At 47.9% G+C, this 20,624-nt stretch overlaps 1 protein-coding gene across 1 annotated transcript in view; it reads left to right on the top strand.

The window, feature by feature from the left end:
• Ser (protein serrate) overlaps window positions 1-20,624 on the top strand; it is a 213,059-nt gene that overhangs the window by 13,039 nt on the left and 179,396 nt on the right. The window contains exon 2 of the mRNA XM_045770427.2: window positions 256-579. Coding sequence (XP_045626383.2) covers window positions 256-579 — 324 coding nt within the window. The remainder of the gene's footprint in view (window positions 1-255; window positions 580-20,624) is intronic.

The raw sequence follows: 20,624 nt of genomic DNA, 5'->3' as shown, positions 1-20,624 counted from the left end.
CCATACAACTGCTGCATATTCTAATTTTGGTCTCACAAAAGTCATGAACAGTTCCTGTAGTATTTCACCATCCATGTAATTAAAAGTGAGTGTGTGAAGTTGGAAAGAGACGCATATGCTCCTCTCACAATGTTCTTTATGTACTATCACCAGAGCCTAGAGCCTAGGTTCTAGAGCCTAGAACCCCCCCCCCTAGGTTTTACCCTCTCCCCTGAGGCTTCACCCCCACTAACTCCTCCCCCTCTCTCCCCACAGATGGTGGCGTGCTCGGGACGGTTCGAGCTGGAGGTGGTGGAGGTTCAGAACCCCCGCTCGGAGGTGCGCTCAGGGAGGTGCTGCGGGGGGATGCCTCGGCCCACGGGGGGCGGGCCGTGCCCCTCCCAGTGCCGCACCGTAGTGGCACTGTGCCTGAAGGAGTATCAGAGCGTGGCCCAGGACGGAGGAGAGGTGAGCGGAGGGGCGAGAGGCGGGTGCACCTACGGTGAGGACACCTCTCCAGTGCTAGGTCCCTCCTCCTTCACCTTGGCGCAGTCGCCACCTGCAGCGCACATCCACCTCCCCTTCACCTTCTCCTGGACGGTAAGTGTTCCTCAATTTGTATTCCTCTGAGACAGTGTTCACCTGGCGTCTAGGTGAGTACAGTCACCTAAGCTGGCCACCTGGGAATGGGAGCCGGTCGGCCGAGCGGACAGCACGCGGGACTTGTGATCCTGGGTTCGATCCCAGGCGCCGGCGAGAAACAATGGGCAGAGTTTCTTTCACCCTATGCCTCTGTTATCTAGCAGTAAAATAGGTACCTGGGTGTTAGTCAGCTGTCACGGGGTGCTTCCTGGGGGTGGAGGCCTGGTCGAGGACCGGGCCGCGGGGACACTAAAAAAAGCCCCGAAATCATCTCAAGATAACCTCAAGATAACCTGAAACGCTACTCTGCAGCAGATATTTTCTATGGTATTAAAACGTGTACATTTTGGAACATACAAAATACAATTGTTTCATCAGCAGACAAATATCGTATTAATTGTTGTTTTTCTTTGTCTTATCTGACGATTTATTGCCGTTTATGAAATCTTATATTACTGTCGACAAAGGAATTGCGCAAGTAAATTTTTGTTTAATTTGGCATTGTTATTAATGAGAATTTGCCTCGAATGTCAAGTTTTGTCGTTCCCACAACGAGGCGAAAGGTCTGGCAGCTGGCGGCGGAGTAGCTCACTGACTGTGCAGACCAGGAGTCACAATAACGTGACTGAAGTATGTTTACCAGACCACACACTAGAAAGTGAAGGGACGACGTCGTTTCGGTCCATTCTCACCATTTGGACCATTCTCGAGTCGATTGTCGATCTCACAATCGACTTGAGAATGGTCCAGGACGGACCGAAACGTCGTCGTCACTTCAGTTTCTAGTGTGTGGTCTGGTCAACATTGACTGTGTCTTTGGTGTAATATACCTTGTGGCCGCCTCGTGTGGGGGCAGTACTGCCCATCTTCCTAACACGAGAGTACTTGTAGCTACTGTGTGGTGGACAGTACCAATATGTAGTGATGGACCACCACAAAGTTGACTTTTGTGTTACTGAATGTAACACAAAGCGGAAATATTTTTATCTACAACATGAGCACAAGACCTAACCTAACCTAACCTAACCTAACCTAACCTAACCTAACCTTCCCAGCTGTCCTACGCGCCATTATAGGCCTAATATACTACATCTGTGCTATACTAGGCCTAGGAATATTTACGTTTGGTTTTTAGTTTCCTTTTTTTCTGGACTCTTTAAAATCAGTATTACAAGGAGTGGTATACTGTTGGTCCATCATCACATCTTCTTAAGGTTATCTTGAGATGATTTCGGGTCTTTTTTTTTTTTTTTTTAGTGTCCCCGTGGCCCGGTCCTCGACCAGGCCTCCACCCTCAGGAAGCAGCCCGTGACAGCTGACTAACACCCAGGTACCTATTTTACTGCTAGGTAACAGGGGCATAGGGGGAAAGAAACTCTGCCCATTGTTTCTCGCCGGCGTCTGGGATCGAACCCAGGACCTCAGGATCACAAGTCCAGCGTGGTGTCCGCTCGGCCGACCGGCTCCCTCCTCCCGACCGTATCACATGTTGCCACTTGTGATACTGTAACCACCTGAGGAGGACGGGCTGGACAACAGCCCTTATGACGTGACTCTCACTATTATGGTGAACACTTTATGTACGACATACGTAAATACTATGTATTTACGTATGTAGGTTAGCTTAGCATTTTAAAAGCACCGAATCACCTTCTGTGGTTGATTGTTCAATAAACCCTTGAAGTATATGTTTAACACATCTCTAACCCTGTCCATGGAGGACAGAAGAAAATGTATATATGCTGGTTAGCATTATAAATGTCTGGCCACGTTTGTGGTAGAAAATAATAATAATAAAAACATTATTATGGTCTTGGCTAGATTTGCTTCCTCGTTCTCCGCGATGAAGATCAAGAAGGGAACAGGATGTAAGATATCCCGGACCAGGACTCATCAAGCACTTTACACAACCACTTGCGAAACCTCTGCATCTTTTCTTAATTATGTCTCCTTGGTTTACATATATTTAACAGACCTACAAAGCACTAAGCGCGCGTTTGTAACAATAATAATCTTGGGTTGTGACGTTTTCAAGCTTGTAAAGTGTTTAATAACTGTATAGACAGACTCCATCATTAAGGAAAGATGTACAGGTTTCGTAAATGTGTGTGTGTAAATACTTGACGAAATACCCGGATCTTGTGTTAAGGAAAAGGTGGTTCACAAACTGCTCTGAAACTCTCGTATTAAATAATAACCTTAACTCGTGAAGGTAAGCCAAATAATATACTGTAAATAATAAGAGAGACTAAGGCTCCATTTCTCCTCCATATAAATTTTCTTTTCCAGCTAATTGGGACCAAGGCGGACCATTGTAAAAAAAAAAAAAAAAAGGAGACACTTCAAATTCCTGGCCATGGCATTTCCCTCCTTTCTCAGTTATGGGCGCCATCGGTATCTAAATCATGGGGCATTCCTCAGAAGTCGTTCATAGGGGGGGAGGGTGTCCAAAACGACAGGTGTCGTTCAGGGAGCACAATGGTATCCAAAAACGATACAATTCGTTCAGGGGGGAATAGGTTGGTGTCTAAAATGATAGCAATCGCTGGAGACGATAGGATACAGATGTCTTGAACGATAGAAGACCAGCAGCGGGGGGCGGGGGGGGGGGATTACTCTCCAAACCCATGCTCTGGGAATTCTGGAAACTTTTTTTCCTCCAATTAAGGACAAATCCCTTCCAACGTCTCAACTCTGAGACAAAGACAGTGCTGATATTGTATTTTGAGTACCATTGATGGAACGACACTCAGTTCTCCTGTTGTGACTTCTTGGCCGCAGCCCAATGTCTTGGCCGCAGCCAAATGTCTTGGCCGCAGCCCAATGTCTTGGCCGTCAGCTAATCAACCACCTGTACCCCATTCCTCGTGTCCCACTCTCTTCACGATGTGTATATGCATACAATTGATATATATATATATATATATATATATATATATATATATATATATATATATATATATATATATATATATATATATATATATATATGTATATATATGAGTGGTAGTGTGGCCTCGGGTAAGTAAGCCTGGTAGTGTTGTGGTCAGGAGAAGACTGGAGACTCCAGGCGGAGCAACACCTGTGACTTATTATTAAGGGTGACCAGGGAGGAATATGGCAACAGTGGCTGTAGCCTGACGTTACTGTGGTGATTTTCCTTCTTTTCCTTGTCATCTTGCTCCTGCTCCTTCTCCTCCTCGTTGTTAGTTCCAAGTAGCACGGGCTATGGTGATCCCGTAGTGGACTTACCTGGCACCAGGAGCGGGGCTGTAACCTCCTTGTTGTTTTAGATTTAGCTACTCAGAACGAAGTATCCATGTAGCACGGGCTATGGTGACCCCGTAAGCCCCCCCCCCCCTCTCCTTCCTTATCTTCTCTCTTTATCCTCCTCGTCCCCCTCCTCGTCCTCCCCTCCTCGTCCCCCCTCCTCGTCCCCCCCTCCTCGTCCCCCCTCCTCGTCCCCCCCTCCTCGTCCCCCCTCCCCGTCCCCTCATCCCCCCTGCCGTCCCCCCACCACCAACACCTTCCCCGCCCACCTCCCCAATTAGCCCATAAGAGCGTCCGTGAAGTGAGTTTGATTCCACCTGGGCTGGTGGCGGCGGAGGTCGTCACGTCCCAAAAACAGGCGGGAGCGCTCACCTAAATGGATTTGGGATGGACCAGAAGTACCTTGGGAAGGAGAAAAACGATAATTAGGACTTAGATAATGATCTGGAGGGAATTTGGCGTGGAAGGTAAGGAGGGAGGCGACGGCTAGAGACGTCCAGAATAATGAAAGTTTTCCTCCTTGTATAAATGTAAAAACTTTATTACATTATGAAGAATGAATTTAATTTTCCACCTAAATTTCAGTTACTATTATTACTATTAATATTGGTGCTACAGTTGTCGCTGATGCTATTGTTAGACTAAGCCTAAAAAGATCTAATAATAGCCTGTCATTGTTAGGCCTACAAGTTTTGTCATTGCTAAGCATACTATTATTACTGCTGTTATTATTAGTGCTATGTGCTCATTACAACTACAGTTTTTTGTCTATATATATATATATATATATATATATATATATATATATATATATATATATATATATATATATATATATATATATATATATATATATATATATCGACACTCAATTTGTAAGGTGCTATGTAACTTATGCGGTCTGAACAATATTGCTGACATTTAGACACCTCACCCACACATCTGACACCTCACCCACATATCTGACACACCCCACCCACACATCTGACACCCCACCCACACATCTGACACCTCACCCACACATCTGACACCCCCACCCACACATCTGACACCTCACCCACACATCTGACACCTCACCCACACATCTGACACCTCACCCACACATCTGACACCTCACCCACACATCTGACACCTCACCCACACATCTGACACCCCCCCCATCACACCTGACACCCCACCCACACATCTGACACATCCCACCCACACATCTGACACCCCCCACACATCTGACACCTCACCCACACATCTGACACACCCCACCCACACATCTGACACACCTCACCCACACATCTGACACCTCACCCACATATCTGACACACCCCACCCACACATCTGACACCCCACCCACACATCTGACACCTCACCCACACATCTGACACCCCCACCCACACATCTGACACCTCACCCACACATCTGACACCTCACCCACACATCTGACACCTCACCCACACATCTGACACCTCACCCACACATCTGACACCTCACCCACACATCTGACACCCCCCCATCACACCTGACACCCCACCCACACATCTGACACATCCCACCCACACATCTGACACCCCCCACACATCTGACACCTCACCCACACATCTGACACACCCCACCCACACATCTGACACACCTCACCCACACATCTGACACCTCACCCACACATCTGACACCCCCCCAACACATCTGACACCCCCCCACACATCTGACACACCCCACCCACACATCTGACACACCTCACCCACACAGCTGACACACCTCACCCACACATCTGACACACCCCACCCACACATCTGACACACCCCACCCACACATCTGACACCCCCCACACATCTGACACACACCCCCCACACATCTGACACACCCCACCCACACATCTGACACACACCCCACACATCTGACACCCCCCCCCACACATCTGACACACCCCACCCACACATCTGACACACCTCACCCACACATCTGACACCTCACCCACACATCTGACACCCCCCCACACATCTGACACACCTCCACACATCTGACACCCCACCCACACATCTGACACACACCCCCCACACATCTGACACACACCCCCCACACATCTGACACCCCCCCACACACATCTGACACACCCCACCCACACATCTGACACACCTCACCCACACATCTGACACACACCCCCACACATCTGACACCCCACCCACACATCTGACACCCCCATCCACACATCTGACACCCCACCCACACATCTGACACCCCCCCACACATCTGACACCTCACCCACACATCTGACACCACACCTTACACATCTGACACCACACCCTACACATCTGACACCTCACCCACACATCTGACACCTCACCCACACATCTGACACCCCCGCCCACACATCTGACACCCCCACCCACACATCTGACACCCCCACCCACACAGCTGACACCCCACCCACACATCTGACACCCCCACCTTGAGGTTACCTTGAGGTGCTTCCGGGGCTTAGCGTCCCCGCGGCCCGGTCGTCGACCAGGCCTCCACCCACACATCTGACACCCCACCCACACATCTGACACCCCCCCACACATCTGACACCACACCCCACACAAAGGAAGAAGAGAGAAGGAGGGGGGGGGTGTAGGAGAGGGCGCAGGTGAACAATGAACACAATAAAGAAGTTTGTCAGGGAGGAAAATCTTAGACAGTATTTAAGAGAACAAAGATGCCGTGTTCACCCCCAGACATGAACATCAAGTGGATGAACAATTCCACAGTAATCCAAAATCAGTGTAGTGTACTAACCTATCAGGGACTACGGGGAAGTGAACTCTAGCTCTTGGAGCCCCGTCCGCCCACCCTTGTTGTACCTGTTGTGTTATAACTGAAGGTTGAGAACCTTTGTGTAATCTGTCCTTCAAGTTGTGGGTGGAGGTGGCTTCCAGAACTTCTCTCTCTTATCCATATGTTTGCATGGGCATGTGTGTGTGTGTGTGCTAGTGCGTTCATGCTAGTATCGATGCGCGCATGCGTTCATGCTTTACCCATATGCGTGCGTTGGTGAGTAGGCAGGCGCCTGTCACCAGCCAATCACGCAGAAACACAATATGTCATTGAGAGATTTCTGGCGTTGAACGCTCGGCTGCCGCCCTGGGGCTAAGTGTTGGTTTAAATGACTTGCCCAGAGAGGAATTATTGGGGCGGATATTTGTACTGATAACACTCTTGGCTCCGAGATGACTTGTTCTCTGGGGAGGGGGGAGGGGGTGGGGGGGAGGTGGGGAGGGGGTGGGGGGAGGTGTGGTGGGAGGGGGGGAGGTGTGGTGGGAGGGGGGGAGGTGAAGTGAGGGGAGAAGGGGAAGAGTGGGTAGGTGTGGTAAGGGGGGAGGGGGTTAGGTTTGGGGAAGGGGGGTGGGTAGGTGTGGTAAGGGGGGGGGAGGGTGGTGGGGGGTAGGTTTGGGGGGGGGAAGGGTTGTGGGGGGTAGGTTTGGGGAAGGGGGGGGGAGGGGGACTTGGGACAAGAAGAACTAATATTCTTGGTGTTGAGAAAATCAGTAGCAGCCATGAGAGGAGGGTTCGATCCTGCACACACACACTGGGCACTCACAAGCACACGCATTAAGCCAGCTAACCACGACATGCTCAAATGCAATGCAACCTGGGATTCAGCTTAATACTTTTGGGGTCGTGAGGCTGGGCACTGAAGCCGAATTAGATCTCACACACACACTGGCCGCATGCACTGTGGGCCGGGGCCCAGGAGCTCAACCCCAACGCTCCTCTTAACACGCATAAGGAAACCATACTAGTGTCATCAATGAGATCATCATTGATTCATCGCCTTGATGTGAATTTCTTGATGCGATTCATGCTATTGTTTACTGCTTCGCTGTTCTGATTTGTTCTTGTTTGTTATTTTACTGTTTTTGTTTGATTATTTTTTCTTGTTTTATTATTTTTGTTTTCTTGTATTGTTATGTTGTGAAGACGGGAGGTGGCCGGGGCGGCGGGGAGGTGGCCGGGGCGGCGGGGAGGTGGCCGGGGCGGCGGGGAGGTGGCCGGGGCGGCGGGCAAGTGGACCATTAGCGCGGCAAGTGGACTTAATTGTCTTGTTTTGTACACGTTTGAAGCGTTGAGGAGATAATATAGAGAGTGTCCAGTCACCCCCTTGAGGCAGAGGGGGGAGGGGGGGTCTTGGGGCTCGGGTAGGGGTCGGTAGGGCAAGAGATGAGGGAGGGAGGGAGGGAGGGAGGGAGGGAGGGAGGGAAGGATACATTGAGTCAAACAAAATCAAATAATATACAATAAATAAATAAATAAATAAATAAATAAATAAATAAATAAATAAATAATAAAGAAATTTAAACAGAATATCAAAATAAATGTGAACACATCTGAGTGTGTATATGTGACAGCTACACAGTATTCATCTTCACAGTTCCATATATATAGTGAAATACATGTGAAGAACCTAACTCACACACTCACACACACACACTATCACACACACAAACTGAGCGCCCAAATGAGCCACAGAGATATTAAAAAGAACTTTTTTAGTGTCAGAGTGGTTGACAAGTGGAATGCATTAGGCAGTGATGTGGTGGAGGCTGACTCCATACACAGTTTCAAGTGTAGATATGATAGAGCCCAATAGGCTCAGGAATCTGTACACCTGTTGATTGACGGTTGAGAGGCGGGACAAAAGAGCCAGAGCTCAACCCCCGCAAGCACAACTAAGTGAGTACACACACACACACCGTGTCAGCAAGGCGGACAGTCCGCCTCCTCTCATAACTCACACTGTAGTTCCCATTTCCAATCTTCCCTGTTACCTGTTCTTCTCCAAACTCTTCTTCCTCTCTCCTCCCCCCCCCCTCCCACAAAAACGTAGTTCTTGTGGTTCGAAGGGAAGGGAAGATATGGGAATAAGGAATAGGGAGGGAGGGAGGATGGGAATGAGGGGCGTTTAATATGAGAGAGAGAGAGAGAGAGAGAGAGAGAGAGAGAGAGAGAGAGAGAGAGAGAGAGAGAGAGAGAGAGAGAGAGAGAGAGAGAGAAGAGAGAGAGAGAGAGAGAGAGAGAGAGAGAGAGAGAGAGAGAGAGAGAGAGAGAGAGAGAGAGAGAGAGAGAGAGAGAGAGAGAGAAGAGAGAGAGAGAGAGAGAGAGGAGAGAGAGAGAGAGAGAGAGAGAGAGAGAGAGAGAGAGAGAGAGAGAGAGAGAGAGAGAGAGAGAGAGAGAGAGAGAGAGAGAGAGAGAGAGAGAGAGAGAGAGAGAGAGAGAGAGGCAAGATGGAAATTGAATTAGGATGAAGAGAGAAAGTTGATAGAATGTGGGAGAGAGAAAAGTGAATGGGAGGAGCTGAAGCTGTGAAGAGTTAGAGGGAGGGAAGGGAGGGGCTAGTCTTGGGTAGGAAGGAAGGAGGAAAGGTAGAGGAGGGAGGGAGAGAGAGTAAGGTGAGGGAGACGTTGTGAGGGAGGGAGCGCTGATGGAGGCGACAACCAGCCCATATCCCGAGTGTGATCTCAAGACACACTTAAGATCACACTAAAAATAAGCGCCAAGTGCTTCTCTTATCCACGCCGATTTAATCGTTCAAATTCCCCATGTAAGAATTGGGACGAATTTTTCCTCTGCTTTTCACACTTTTATATTGATAAGAGTCACTCTATAATCTGGACGAGACATTCAAGTTTAAGTTTTTAATATTAAAACAAAATATTAGAACCGGATTTATTATGGTTCATTTAATTTTGACTTTAAAGTCAGCCTTTGTTTTTAAACTCATTTACTGAATTTAACTTAAGTTACGGTGTCAGTTAGGTCTATATTTTCCTAAATTTAAGGTAGGTATGATAGAATTTAGGGTAGATCACCCTCCATGTTAAAGGTTAGAGTTGTTAACCTTTGACTGTGGACAATGCAAAGACAAAGCACTAAGCCAATGCGACTGTACAATGTATGCAAAGGTTATGAGCACAAGGAGCTAGCATGGTGTGAAGGAATGGTCTGACCACTTAGACAGTCAGGGATCGAATACCTCACTCACTCACGCGCACACACACACACATAGCGTCGCCTTCTTCAATTCGTAATGGTTTCCTTGATGCTACGCTTCTTAGTGTGTTGGGGAGGGTGTAGGACACTATGGACCCCCCTGATGGTTCAGGAAGGGCGGCTGGCCTGGTACCAGGAGCGCAGGTACCAGGGGGGAGAAAGAGAGAGAGGGAAGAGTCACTTTAGGGATGTTAAGGTCCTAATCCAGTTTATGGTGTGAACCCATCGTGGCTCGTGGCAACGCTGGCCCGGGAGATAACATCCCTGTCAAGACGGCAGCTTCCCATAACTTGGAGGTTGGAAATCAGAGAATCTTAGTAGATAGTGGGGCCCTTATGTTAATCTCTTGTAGGTAGCGGGCCCATAGGACCCGTGTGCTGGTCCCTACTAGGTATAGGGACCGAGAAGGTGGCTCCTAATAGGTAGAAAAGGTCGTGGAGATCATTAGTGATCCTGCACTAAGGCTTTTAGGTCGCGTGTTTGGAAACGTGGCCCAAAGCCGGTGACTCTGGATTTGGTTCCGGTATTCCTGGGTTCTAATTTGTCGTAATTGGTCCCCTATACCTTGGGAGTTAGGTCCCCCTGGGCTTGGTCTTTGATAGGTGGATTATCCCTATTGTGGTCCCCGGTGGTGGTCCCGGGCGGGTATACAGACCTCTGCTGCGACTCGTGTGGGACTGACGACGTCCCACTCCCGACGGGCTGCTACAAGACCACTTTATGGTTGCCATTATCAGGTGAGGAAGGTCGTCTCTACTTCCCTCCTCGTCAGTTACTTCTCGGTTTTTGTTGGCGTATATTGTGTTTGTCCCGTTGCTATAGTAACCTGAAACGCGAGCGAAGCGCAACTCCACCGTCGCGTTTTCTGTTGATTACCGAAGTAATGGATGTAAACACCAGTGTTTGAAGGTAATGGAGTGCGAGAGAGGGGAAACATTAGCATTGTCTTGCGCTATGGAGGTCACAACGGAGCCGCTCGTTACCACACACGCTGGCAGCTTACACCTTCATGGGCTTACTCTTTCTTGTGCGTTGAAATCTCCAGGTGGTGGTGGTGGTGTGGTGACGGGGGTGGGGGTTGTAGTGGTGGTGCTGGTGGCGAGGGGGGGGGGGCTATTGTAGTGGGGGTGCTGGTGGCGAGGGGGGGGGTGTTGTAGTGGGGGTGCTGGTGGCGAGGGGGGGGGGGTGTTGTAGTGGGGGTGCTGGTGGCGAGGGGGGGGGGTGTTGTAGTGGGGGTGCTGGTGGCGAGGGGGGGGGGGTGTTGTAGTGGGGGTGCTGGTGGCGAGGGGGGGGGGTGTTGTAGTGGGGGTGCTGGTGGCGAGGGGGGGGGGCGTTGTAGTGGGGGTGCTGGTGGCGAGGGGGGGGGTGTTGTAGTGGGGGTGCTGGTGGCGAGGGGGGGGTGATGGGGTGATGCTTGTAGTGTGAGTGGTGGTGGTGAGGGGTTGTACTTGTAGTTAGTGTGGTAGTGATGGTGTGGTGTTTATAGTGTGGGTGGTGATGGGGGTGCTAGTGATAGGGTGGTGCTTGTAATAGTAGTGGGGGTGGTAATTTGGGGGATGGTTGTAGTAGTGGTAGTGCTGCATGTAGTGGCGTCACTGATGATGATGACAGCAGAGGTGCTAGCGGTGCCAGTAATGGTAGTGTAGTGGTTATGGATGTGGTGATAACAGTTGTAGTGGTAAGAGTGGTTGGCCTTAACGTTTGTTATCCTGGAATTGTTATTACTCTTCCCGCTTTTTGGGTGACGGGGTGAAGAGATAGCGGAAGGGAGGCGGGTGGCCGGGGTCCACACTCTGTGGGCTGCTGTTGCTGGCTCCTCCACTCTCCTTACAACCATCTCCAGGTCTGCGGCTCTTACACCGCCACTTGCACGGGGTTAGGTTATTATCTCTCTCTCTCTCTCTCTCTCTCTCTCTCTCTCTCTCTCTCTCTCTCTCTCTCTCTCTCTCTCTCTCTCTCACTCTCTCTCACTCTCTCTCACTCTCTCTCACTCTCTCACTCTCTCTCTCTCTCTCTCTCTCTCTCTCTCTCTCTCTCTCTCTCTCTCTCTCTCTCTCTCTCTCTCTCTCTCCACACACACACACACTGGCCATATCTCCTGGATAATTTATCTGACATTTAATTTTATGGGCATTAGTGAGTGAAATGAAGGTTGGACGCGTCAGCTCTGGGGTGCAGGCTGCTGACGTTTACACACACACACACACACACACACACACACACACACACACACACACACACACACACACACACACACACACACACACACACACACACACATACCTAAGGAGCTCATGTGGTGTGAGCCTCAAGCTGTTTAAACCGTGAGAGCTTAACTCTTCCCCTCCTCTCTCCCCCCTCTGTAGGATGGAGCTGTTAGTTCAATCCTACAGGGGCAGGGGAGACAGGGGGACGTGAGGAGGGGTCGAGGTGGCTAGGGGGGGGGGGACAGGTGAGCTGGAGGCTTCTATCTCTACTCGGTTTATAAACTGATTTTATGGACACTGGAACGGAGTGAGGGATGGTAGGATGCTTAGTGGTGAGGGAGGAGGCAGGGAGAGGAGAGAGTGTGAGGGGGAGGGGGGAGAGTGGATGTTAGAGGGGAGGAGTACAGAGGGAGACAAACACGGTTAGAAGGGCGAGGTCCAAGAGCTAAGAGCTCGATTTTACAGACACAAATAAATCAAATAGGTGAATACAGGAAGCTAATTTTCCCTGGATTTCCCCTCTCTCCCTCATATTCTGTGTGTGTTGCCCTCTCTCTCTCTTCTCCCTCATATTCCTGCTGAGTGACAGTGTTGCCTAAGAATAAAAACAAGAGAGAGATAGTTCATGGGACAGGCGGCTGCCCTCAGGAGAACAGAGGATGACTTCTGGCTTCACAGCTTTCGTTTTTGTCGCTGTCTTTCCCACGCTCTGAGGGGCACGACGTCGATTACCTCAGTGAGTGAGAGAGACGGAGAGATAGCCAGTTAGCGAGGCAGCCTAAGGGTCGTGTACCCTACCCACAGACCACCGTCGTAGTCTTAAACTCTCACATCATTGTCTGTGGTCATAGCCAAGGAAACTGTTTTAGTGTTCCCGGTTACGGTTCCAGACTTGGTAATCGTAACGACCCCGAGGACGTAGAAGCGGAACGGAAATGACTGAAACTGCTCCCTGGAAGAAACGGAACGGAAAGGACTGAAACTGCTTCCTGGAAGAAACGGAACGGAAAGGACTGAAACTGCTCCCTGGAAGAAACGGAACGGAAAGGACTCACAATGATTTTGAAATGTATTCAAAAGTGTCAGAAGACGTTAGAAGTAAATCTTCACGATTCCAGAACCGAGTTCTGGAATCCTGAGGGGGAAAATAATTCAGGAAAATCGGTCAGCATTCCTGAACTATTTTCCGCAATAACTCTATAATAAAGGAGAAATTCTGGATTTCATTAAATCGTGAAATAATCACTTGACGCTGGAAAACATAAGTGACAGGACACTTGTAATCACAACTTAATCAAGCGTTGATTATTAATCAACACTTAATCAACTTAATCAACCAGACACCAACAAAAATTCTGTTACTAAGAGGATTGGAATCTATAAAGTTGTGGGGGTTCCAGTTACCCAGTTGAAACTTGGGTAGGAAATATTGAGGCTGTAGAATGCGCTCGAACCCGCGTCTGAGACACATTACCGTTGCTTCGAGTCCACTGTGCAAACGTTGGCATGCTTGCAGGTTTACTCTGGACAGTTGAACAACAGAGATATAATAACAGAGGCAGTCAAGCAGCCAGTTAGTAAATATATACATCGACGAAGGCCAGTTTCACTGTTCCCCCAGTGGCACTTACCTCCAGTGGCACTGTTCCCCCAGTAGCACTGTTCCCCCAGTGGCACTGGAAATAACGTGGAAGGGAAAATAGACAACTGGAAACATTAAAACCAAATGGAAATAGGATTTTTGTTAGTGAGAGGATGAGTGATCAGGATAAGCAAGATATGGAGGCTGACACCATACATGTAGGAGTGGGTGAGGGGGGAGGGGGGAAGCTGACACCATACATGTAGGAGTAGGGGAGGGGAAGGTGGAGGGTGACACCATACATGTAGGAGTAGGGGAGGGGAAGGTGGAGGCTGACACAATATATATAGAGCGCGGCTAGGAGTGTGTTGTCTTGCAGAGCAGCTGTCTCACACCACAGCACCTGGTGACCAGACACAATACCACAACCAGTGCTTACAGTATATATTAAAGGTTGTCAGTAGTGGGATTACCACGCTGTTGGTAATTGGGTGGGAACAGGGCAGCGCACCTGCCTCTCCCAACCTGTCCTTGATGCTCAACTTGCTGGAGGGAGAGACAAAGATGGCGGGTGTGTGTACTCACCTATTTGTGCTTGCGGGGGTTGAGCTTTGGCTCTTTGGTCCCGCCTCTCAACTATCAATCAACTGGTGTACAGATTCCTGAGCCTACTGGGCTCTATCATATCTACACTTGAAACTGTGTATGGAGTCAGCCTCCACCACATCACTGCCTAGTGCATTCCATCCGTTAACTACTCTGACACTGAAAAAGTTCCTTCTAACGTCTCTGTGGCTCATGTGGGTACTCAGTTTCCACCTGTGATCCTTGTGGAGTGTGTGTGTGTGTGTGTGTGTGTGTGTGTGTGTGTGTGTGTGTGTGTGTGTGTGTGTGTGTGTGTGTGTGTGTGTGTGTGTGTGTGTGTGTGTGTGTGTGTCAGAGGCCTCACACTACTGTTACTCCCTGAGACACGCTTGAGTATGGCAAGTATTGATGCTAGTCACTCTTCATTGCATGTCCACTCCGTCTGCTATTGACCTCAGACCAGGATCAAGCATTTACGTGTTCATTTACGAAACCTGTACATCTTTCCTTAATCATGACGGGTTTTGTTTACATTCATTAAACAGTTTACGAAGTTCGAAACTTCTCAACCCAAGGTTATTATTGTTATAGACAATGCCATAATGCTTCGGACCGCATAAATTGCTTAATAAATGTAAACAAAGCCACCGTGGTTGAGGTAAGATGGACAAGGGTGAATACTGGTCTTGGCGACGAAGTAGGGAGGTCGACCAACAGAAAACGAGAATAAATCCGGCGGAAATGGAAGAGATTATTGACAGCTTTACGGTCAATTTTCCGCTGCCTCTCTGTCTTGCCTTAACCCTTAAAATGGCTTCCTCCTACCAGCGGCCGGCAAGCCGTCTTCTCACCCAATACATCGCAATTATTTATTACGGAATCAACACATCTGTTTAAAAATGCTACGAATTAGTTAAAATGAAAAAACAGCATTTTCTATGACCGGCCCCCAATAGGTTACTTGGCTACGTACTTTTCTGGCGAGGATAAACAGATGCATTTGTTTTGCGGAGCAAATAGAGACGCTGGTTGTCTCACTTTATGCCATGTGCCTGCTGCTTGGCGAGGGGGGAGGGGGGGGGGGGGACAGGAGTCATAAACGTATAGGGTGATTGGCTACGGTCAAAGGCCCACCATGGTGTTGTGTAGGGTGTTCCTACTCCCAGGACGGCCTCAAGGTGGAGCTTCCTCAAGGTGCCGGGCTTAATTTTTTGTTGTTCGTCTATTGTTGTCTTATTACTGACGCCCTTCCTTCTCCCCTGGAAAGGTGGCAGAGGTGAATGGGGGAAGTAATTAGGGTGAAAGTGGAGAAGGAGGAGGAAGAGAATGAGCAAAACGAAGAGTAGAGGTAGTAGTAAAGAGAACACAAATTGTCCAGAATGTTTAAAATAACACCAGTAGAACACTATATTGATCAATGTGAAACTGTAAAAGTACTTTAGACCTCCTGGCCTCTTGTACCACCAACTGTGTAACTATTTCATTGACTCAGGTGCTCTGGACGACATCCTAACAATTTATCCAAAATTTGCTTGTCCATTTTAAACAATGAAGAACAATTTTTATTTATATTAGTTCTAAGCTGCATCACTTATGAACCCATCCCTGCCCTTGTGTGGCAGTGCACAATAGAAAGTTGTTTTCACATATCCATACATCAAAACATTGATTGTAACCATGATATATATGTGCTTCAGCCTACAGTTTAGACCTATTGTCTTATGTATGACCCTCTGTCCTGCGTGACAGTGAATACCAGCATTATCCTCACTTTAATAAGACTATCAAAATCCTCAGATTAGGCAAAATTGTAATTAATTTTGTCAATAAAGATGTTAATAATAATAAGTGGAAGTAGGAGTTCAACAAGAACACTACGCTAGGATAAAGATGATATAAAGCATTGGTTCCAAGGATCTTCAAGACCTTCCCCTAGTTACTTGTGACTGTTCAAGAGGGAATTAAGGCTGATAACACCTCCATAGAGTACGTGATCAATCAGGCTGTGGCTCCTTACGTCTGGCCCTCAGGCCGTGGTCGGAGACCGGCCCTGAGGGCCTCACTCCTCCCCGAACCACCACACGGTTGGCAGCAGCCGCGTCTAACAGCCTGGTTGATCAGTCCAGCAACCAGGAGGCCTGGTCGACGACCGGGCCGCGGGGACGCTAAGCCCCGGAAGCACCTCAAGGTAACGGTAAGGAAGGCATAAAGGAGGAACAGAAAGAGATCAAGAAAAGTGACAACAAGAAGGCAAAAAAAAAAACAGGAGCGATAAATAACGGTAATAACATAAGATGACTGATGAATGCGACAACAAATGAAGAGAAGAGAAGACATAGGAAGAGAAAATATGAGACAGGAGCTGAGATACAACATTGTGGTAACAAGTATACCACAACAACACGAGCACCAAATGGAAGTCCTTGGTGGACTTTCAACCCTTTTACCCTGTCGTAGCTCAGTCGATTAAGGCAGTGTCTGGGATGCTCCCGGACGCAGGTTCGAATCCTCGTCACGGCCCTTGTGGATTTGTTCCTTGGTGGAGGCTGGGAGGTAATGGGGTGGGGGGGAGAATAGAGGGTAGGGTGCCATATGAGGGAGAGGAGAGGATAGGCAGGCACAACATATGGGAGGATAGAGGATGGGGGTGAGAAGGGTTACCTGAAGGACCCAGAAGGTAGGTAGCCAAGACGGATGGTTACAAGTATTATCGAGACCCATCTTGGGGGTAATTACTGGCCGGCCTCACAACACCTGGTGGTAGCGGCCCTCATTAACCCTCGCCTCACTATTAGTAGTGATGGTGAGTGTCTTCACTCACTGTAGAGTCGAGCTTCAACTCCCAAGCCTCGCCATTATGTATTTCTCGGGGGCTTCTCAACCCGTTCTCTTGATTTGCCTCAACGTACAAAATCCAGCGTCCTAACCTAACCAGAGGGGCACGAACCCAACCCACCCACCTAATCTAAGCAACCGACGCATAGAAAACGTGGATTTGTCAGAGTCGCTGCTGTCCTTAGCACGTTGCATTTGGGACGTTGGTGAGCATAACGCGTCGTAACGACGTACTGACGGAGAGACGGGCTAGTTTTATTGGCTGTCATCATCAACTCATCCTCTTACAATTGATTAGTTTTGTCGGGGACAGGAAGCCTGTCTATATATATACACTTCAGTTTGGTATATATATAGACAAACATATATATACCAACCCCCCCCCCCCTTCAAGGTCGAACTACTGACCCTCCACAAAATGTAACCCATAACAGTTAACTTAGCTCCCAGGTACCTAGTTACTGCTAGGTGAATAGAAGCATCAGGGGGAAAGGAAACATGCCCAATAATTTTCCTATCCTCCTGGGAATCGAACTCGGTATCCCCAATTGTAAGTTGAGAATGTAGCCACTGTAGCCACTAATACTTAAGAGCAAGTATTTGGCTGAACGTACAAAAACAGACTGTTGTAGCCAACGGTGGTCAGGTTTTGTACTACGGTATTAATTTTGTAGAAGGCACCAAAAAAAAAAAAAATCCATACCTAGTATACCTAGTATACCTAGTATACCTACCTACCTTCCTACCTAGCACATACTGTATATGTATTAGGTAGGCCTAATATACGATATATGGCTATACTTACGATAGCCTAGTTATTCCTTGGACAGGTCAGGTTAGGTTCTTTAGTCATTAATTGTTTAGTATGTCACTTATGTCACTATTACAGTGTCAACTTTCATCAGAACATGTTTGTTCATCCAACCAAATAGTTTCTCTATTAATATCATTATTTTGAAGAAGAGACGCAGTTTTATATCTCCGGGGAGGCTGCTCGCCCCAGTGTGTCGTGTTCTGTCCCTCACAACTGTTGTGGCTGGCAAGGTATTGCTCCCGTGCCGCTAATCCTATACTCCTGACCAGGGGCTAGATTCACGAAGCAGTTACGCAAGAACTTACGAACGTGTACATCTTTTCTCAATCTTTGGCGATCTTTGTTTACATTTATTAAACAGTTTACAAGCATGAAAACTTGCCAATCAACTGTTGTTATTGTTATAAACAGCCTCCTGGGGATTCAGAGCTCATTAACTGTCTAATAATTATAAACAAAGCCGCCAAAGATCGAGAAAAGATGAACACGTTCGTAAGTACTTGCGTAACTGCTTCGTGAATCTGGCACCAACATATTTATCGGGCGGCACAAGGCTTTCTGAAATACTCGTGTTCAGGTTCCTAAACAAACTGTTCTTATATCTTTTTAACTATGAATACACTGCTGACGTTATCGTGTTTGTGATCTGGTGTGAAATTATATGTGACGACCAAACACACACTTCTCTCTCGTTTTCTGAGGTTTCCGACTCTCTTCTCCACAAGCTGTGTGTTGTTATGGACCATAGTTCTACTTGGACCATTCTCATCATTTTGCATTTGTTGGGTTGAACTCTAGAAACCATTGTTTGTAGTCATCTGTATTGCTTCTAATCAGCTTTGTAGACCTGATTAGAGACTGGGCCTCGCGGCAATTGATTCCCTCCAACCACCTCAAGCCTAGGCCAGCAACAGCTAAGTGTCATCTTCAGTGATTTGAAGACGTCCACTTTCCCTGGCAGGTCGATATTATAGATAATACACTGTGTGTAGGTCGTTATTATAGATGAGACACTGTGTAGGTCGATATTATAGATGAGACACTGTGTAGGTCGTTATTATAGATGAGACACTGTGTGTAGGTCGATATTATAGATGAGACACTGTGTGTAGGTCGATATTATAGATGAGACACTGTGTGTAGGTCGATATTATAGATGAGACACTGTGTGTAGGTCGACATTATAGATGAGACAATGTGTGTAGGTCGACATTATAGATGAGACAATGTGTGTAGGTCGACATTATAGATGATACACTGTGTGTAGGTCGACATTATAGATGAGACAATGTGTGTAGGTCGACATTATAGATGAGACAATGTGTGTAGGTCGACATTATAGATGATACACTGTGTGTAGGTCGACATTATAGATGAGACAATGTGTGTAGGTCGACATTATAGATGAGACAATGTGTGTAGGTCGACATTATAGATGAGACACTGTGTATAGGTCGATATTATAGATGAGACACTGTGTGTAGGTCGTTATTATAGATAAGACACTATACGTGTGGAATGAAGGAGTGTGGGGTAGTGGGCCTGGAAACAGTGAGCAGGGTGACTGGCAAAGTCCACCGTGACTAGAATTTACATAATCAAGGCAGCATCGGAATGCTGAGAGAGAGAGAGAGAGAGAGAGAGAGAGAGAGAGAGAGAGAGAGAGAGAGAGAGAGAGAGAGAGAGAGAGAGAGAGAGAGAGAGAGAGAGAGAGAGAGAGAGCTCTACATATGACCGTCACTCTACTCATCCCCAAAAAGCCACATAACCTTATCCGAATGGTATTACTTGTAGAAAGGCTTCTCGTTTTAAGGGTTACTTGGCCCTCATTCGTTTATCCGAATTACCTTGAGCACTTTTTCTCTCTCCCAGCTAACCTTCTCGCATATCCGGATTGGCAGCTTACCTGTACAGATAAGGAGAGACGGCATCCGAGCTCAAGTTTCTTATCAGGACAGGTGTGGAAGGAGCCGAGGATGAAATACTTACTTTTGCGTCCGGTTATAGAGAGAAGTTAGTTCTTGCACTTCTCTCGTTAATCCGAATGATGCGTCCGGATAAGGAGACCGCGCCATTAGCGTTTTAATTTATTTATCTGAATTGTTCATGCGGCAAAGGCAGTGAGTGGTGGCGTATTTTGGTTGGTCTTGTACTGATAAGAGTACAGTAACGAGGCCTAACTACAGTGTAACAAGGCCTACCTTGAAGTTACCTTGAAGTTACCTTCAAGTTACCTTGAAGTGTTTCCGGGGCTTAGCGTCCCCGCGGCCCGGTCGTCGACCAGGCCAACTGGTTGCTGGCCTGGTCAACCAGGCTGTTGGACGGGGCTGCTCGCAGCCTGTCGTATGAATCACAGCCTGGTTGATCAGGTATCCTTTGGAGGTGCTATAGTTACTAGTAGCTACGGTACAGTTTTACAAGTCACTCTCAATGTGGACTTGTCTCAGTCTGGTTAGTGAGGAGCTGACCCACCATTTGTGAAGCATTTACTCGACCACGTGCGGAGCCAGTACATCTTCCCCAGTCATGGCGGCAATGTTTACATTCATTAAACATTTCAGCAGCTCGGAAACTTTACTACCCAAGGTTATTAGTGTTATAAACAACCTTGTAGTACTTTGGAGCTCATATACTGTTTATTAAAGGTAAACAAAGCCGCTATGATTGAGGAAAGATGCACAGGTTTCGT

This window comes from Procambarus clarkii, chromosome 70, assembly GCF_040958095.1.
Source record: "Procambarus clarkii isolate CNS0578487 chromosome 70, FALCON_Pclarkii_2.0, whole genome shotgun sequence".
Taxonomy (NCBI): Eukaryota; Metazoa; Arthropoda; class Malacostraca; order Decapoda; family Cambaridae; genus Procambarus; species Procambarus clarkii.
Note: the sequence above shows the minus strand (reverse complement) of the source record. Positions and strands in the feature narration are given on the sequence as shown.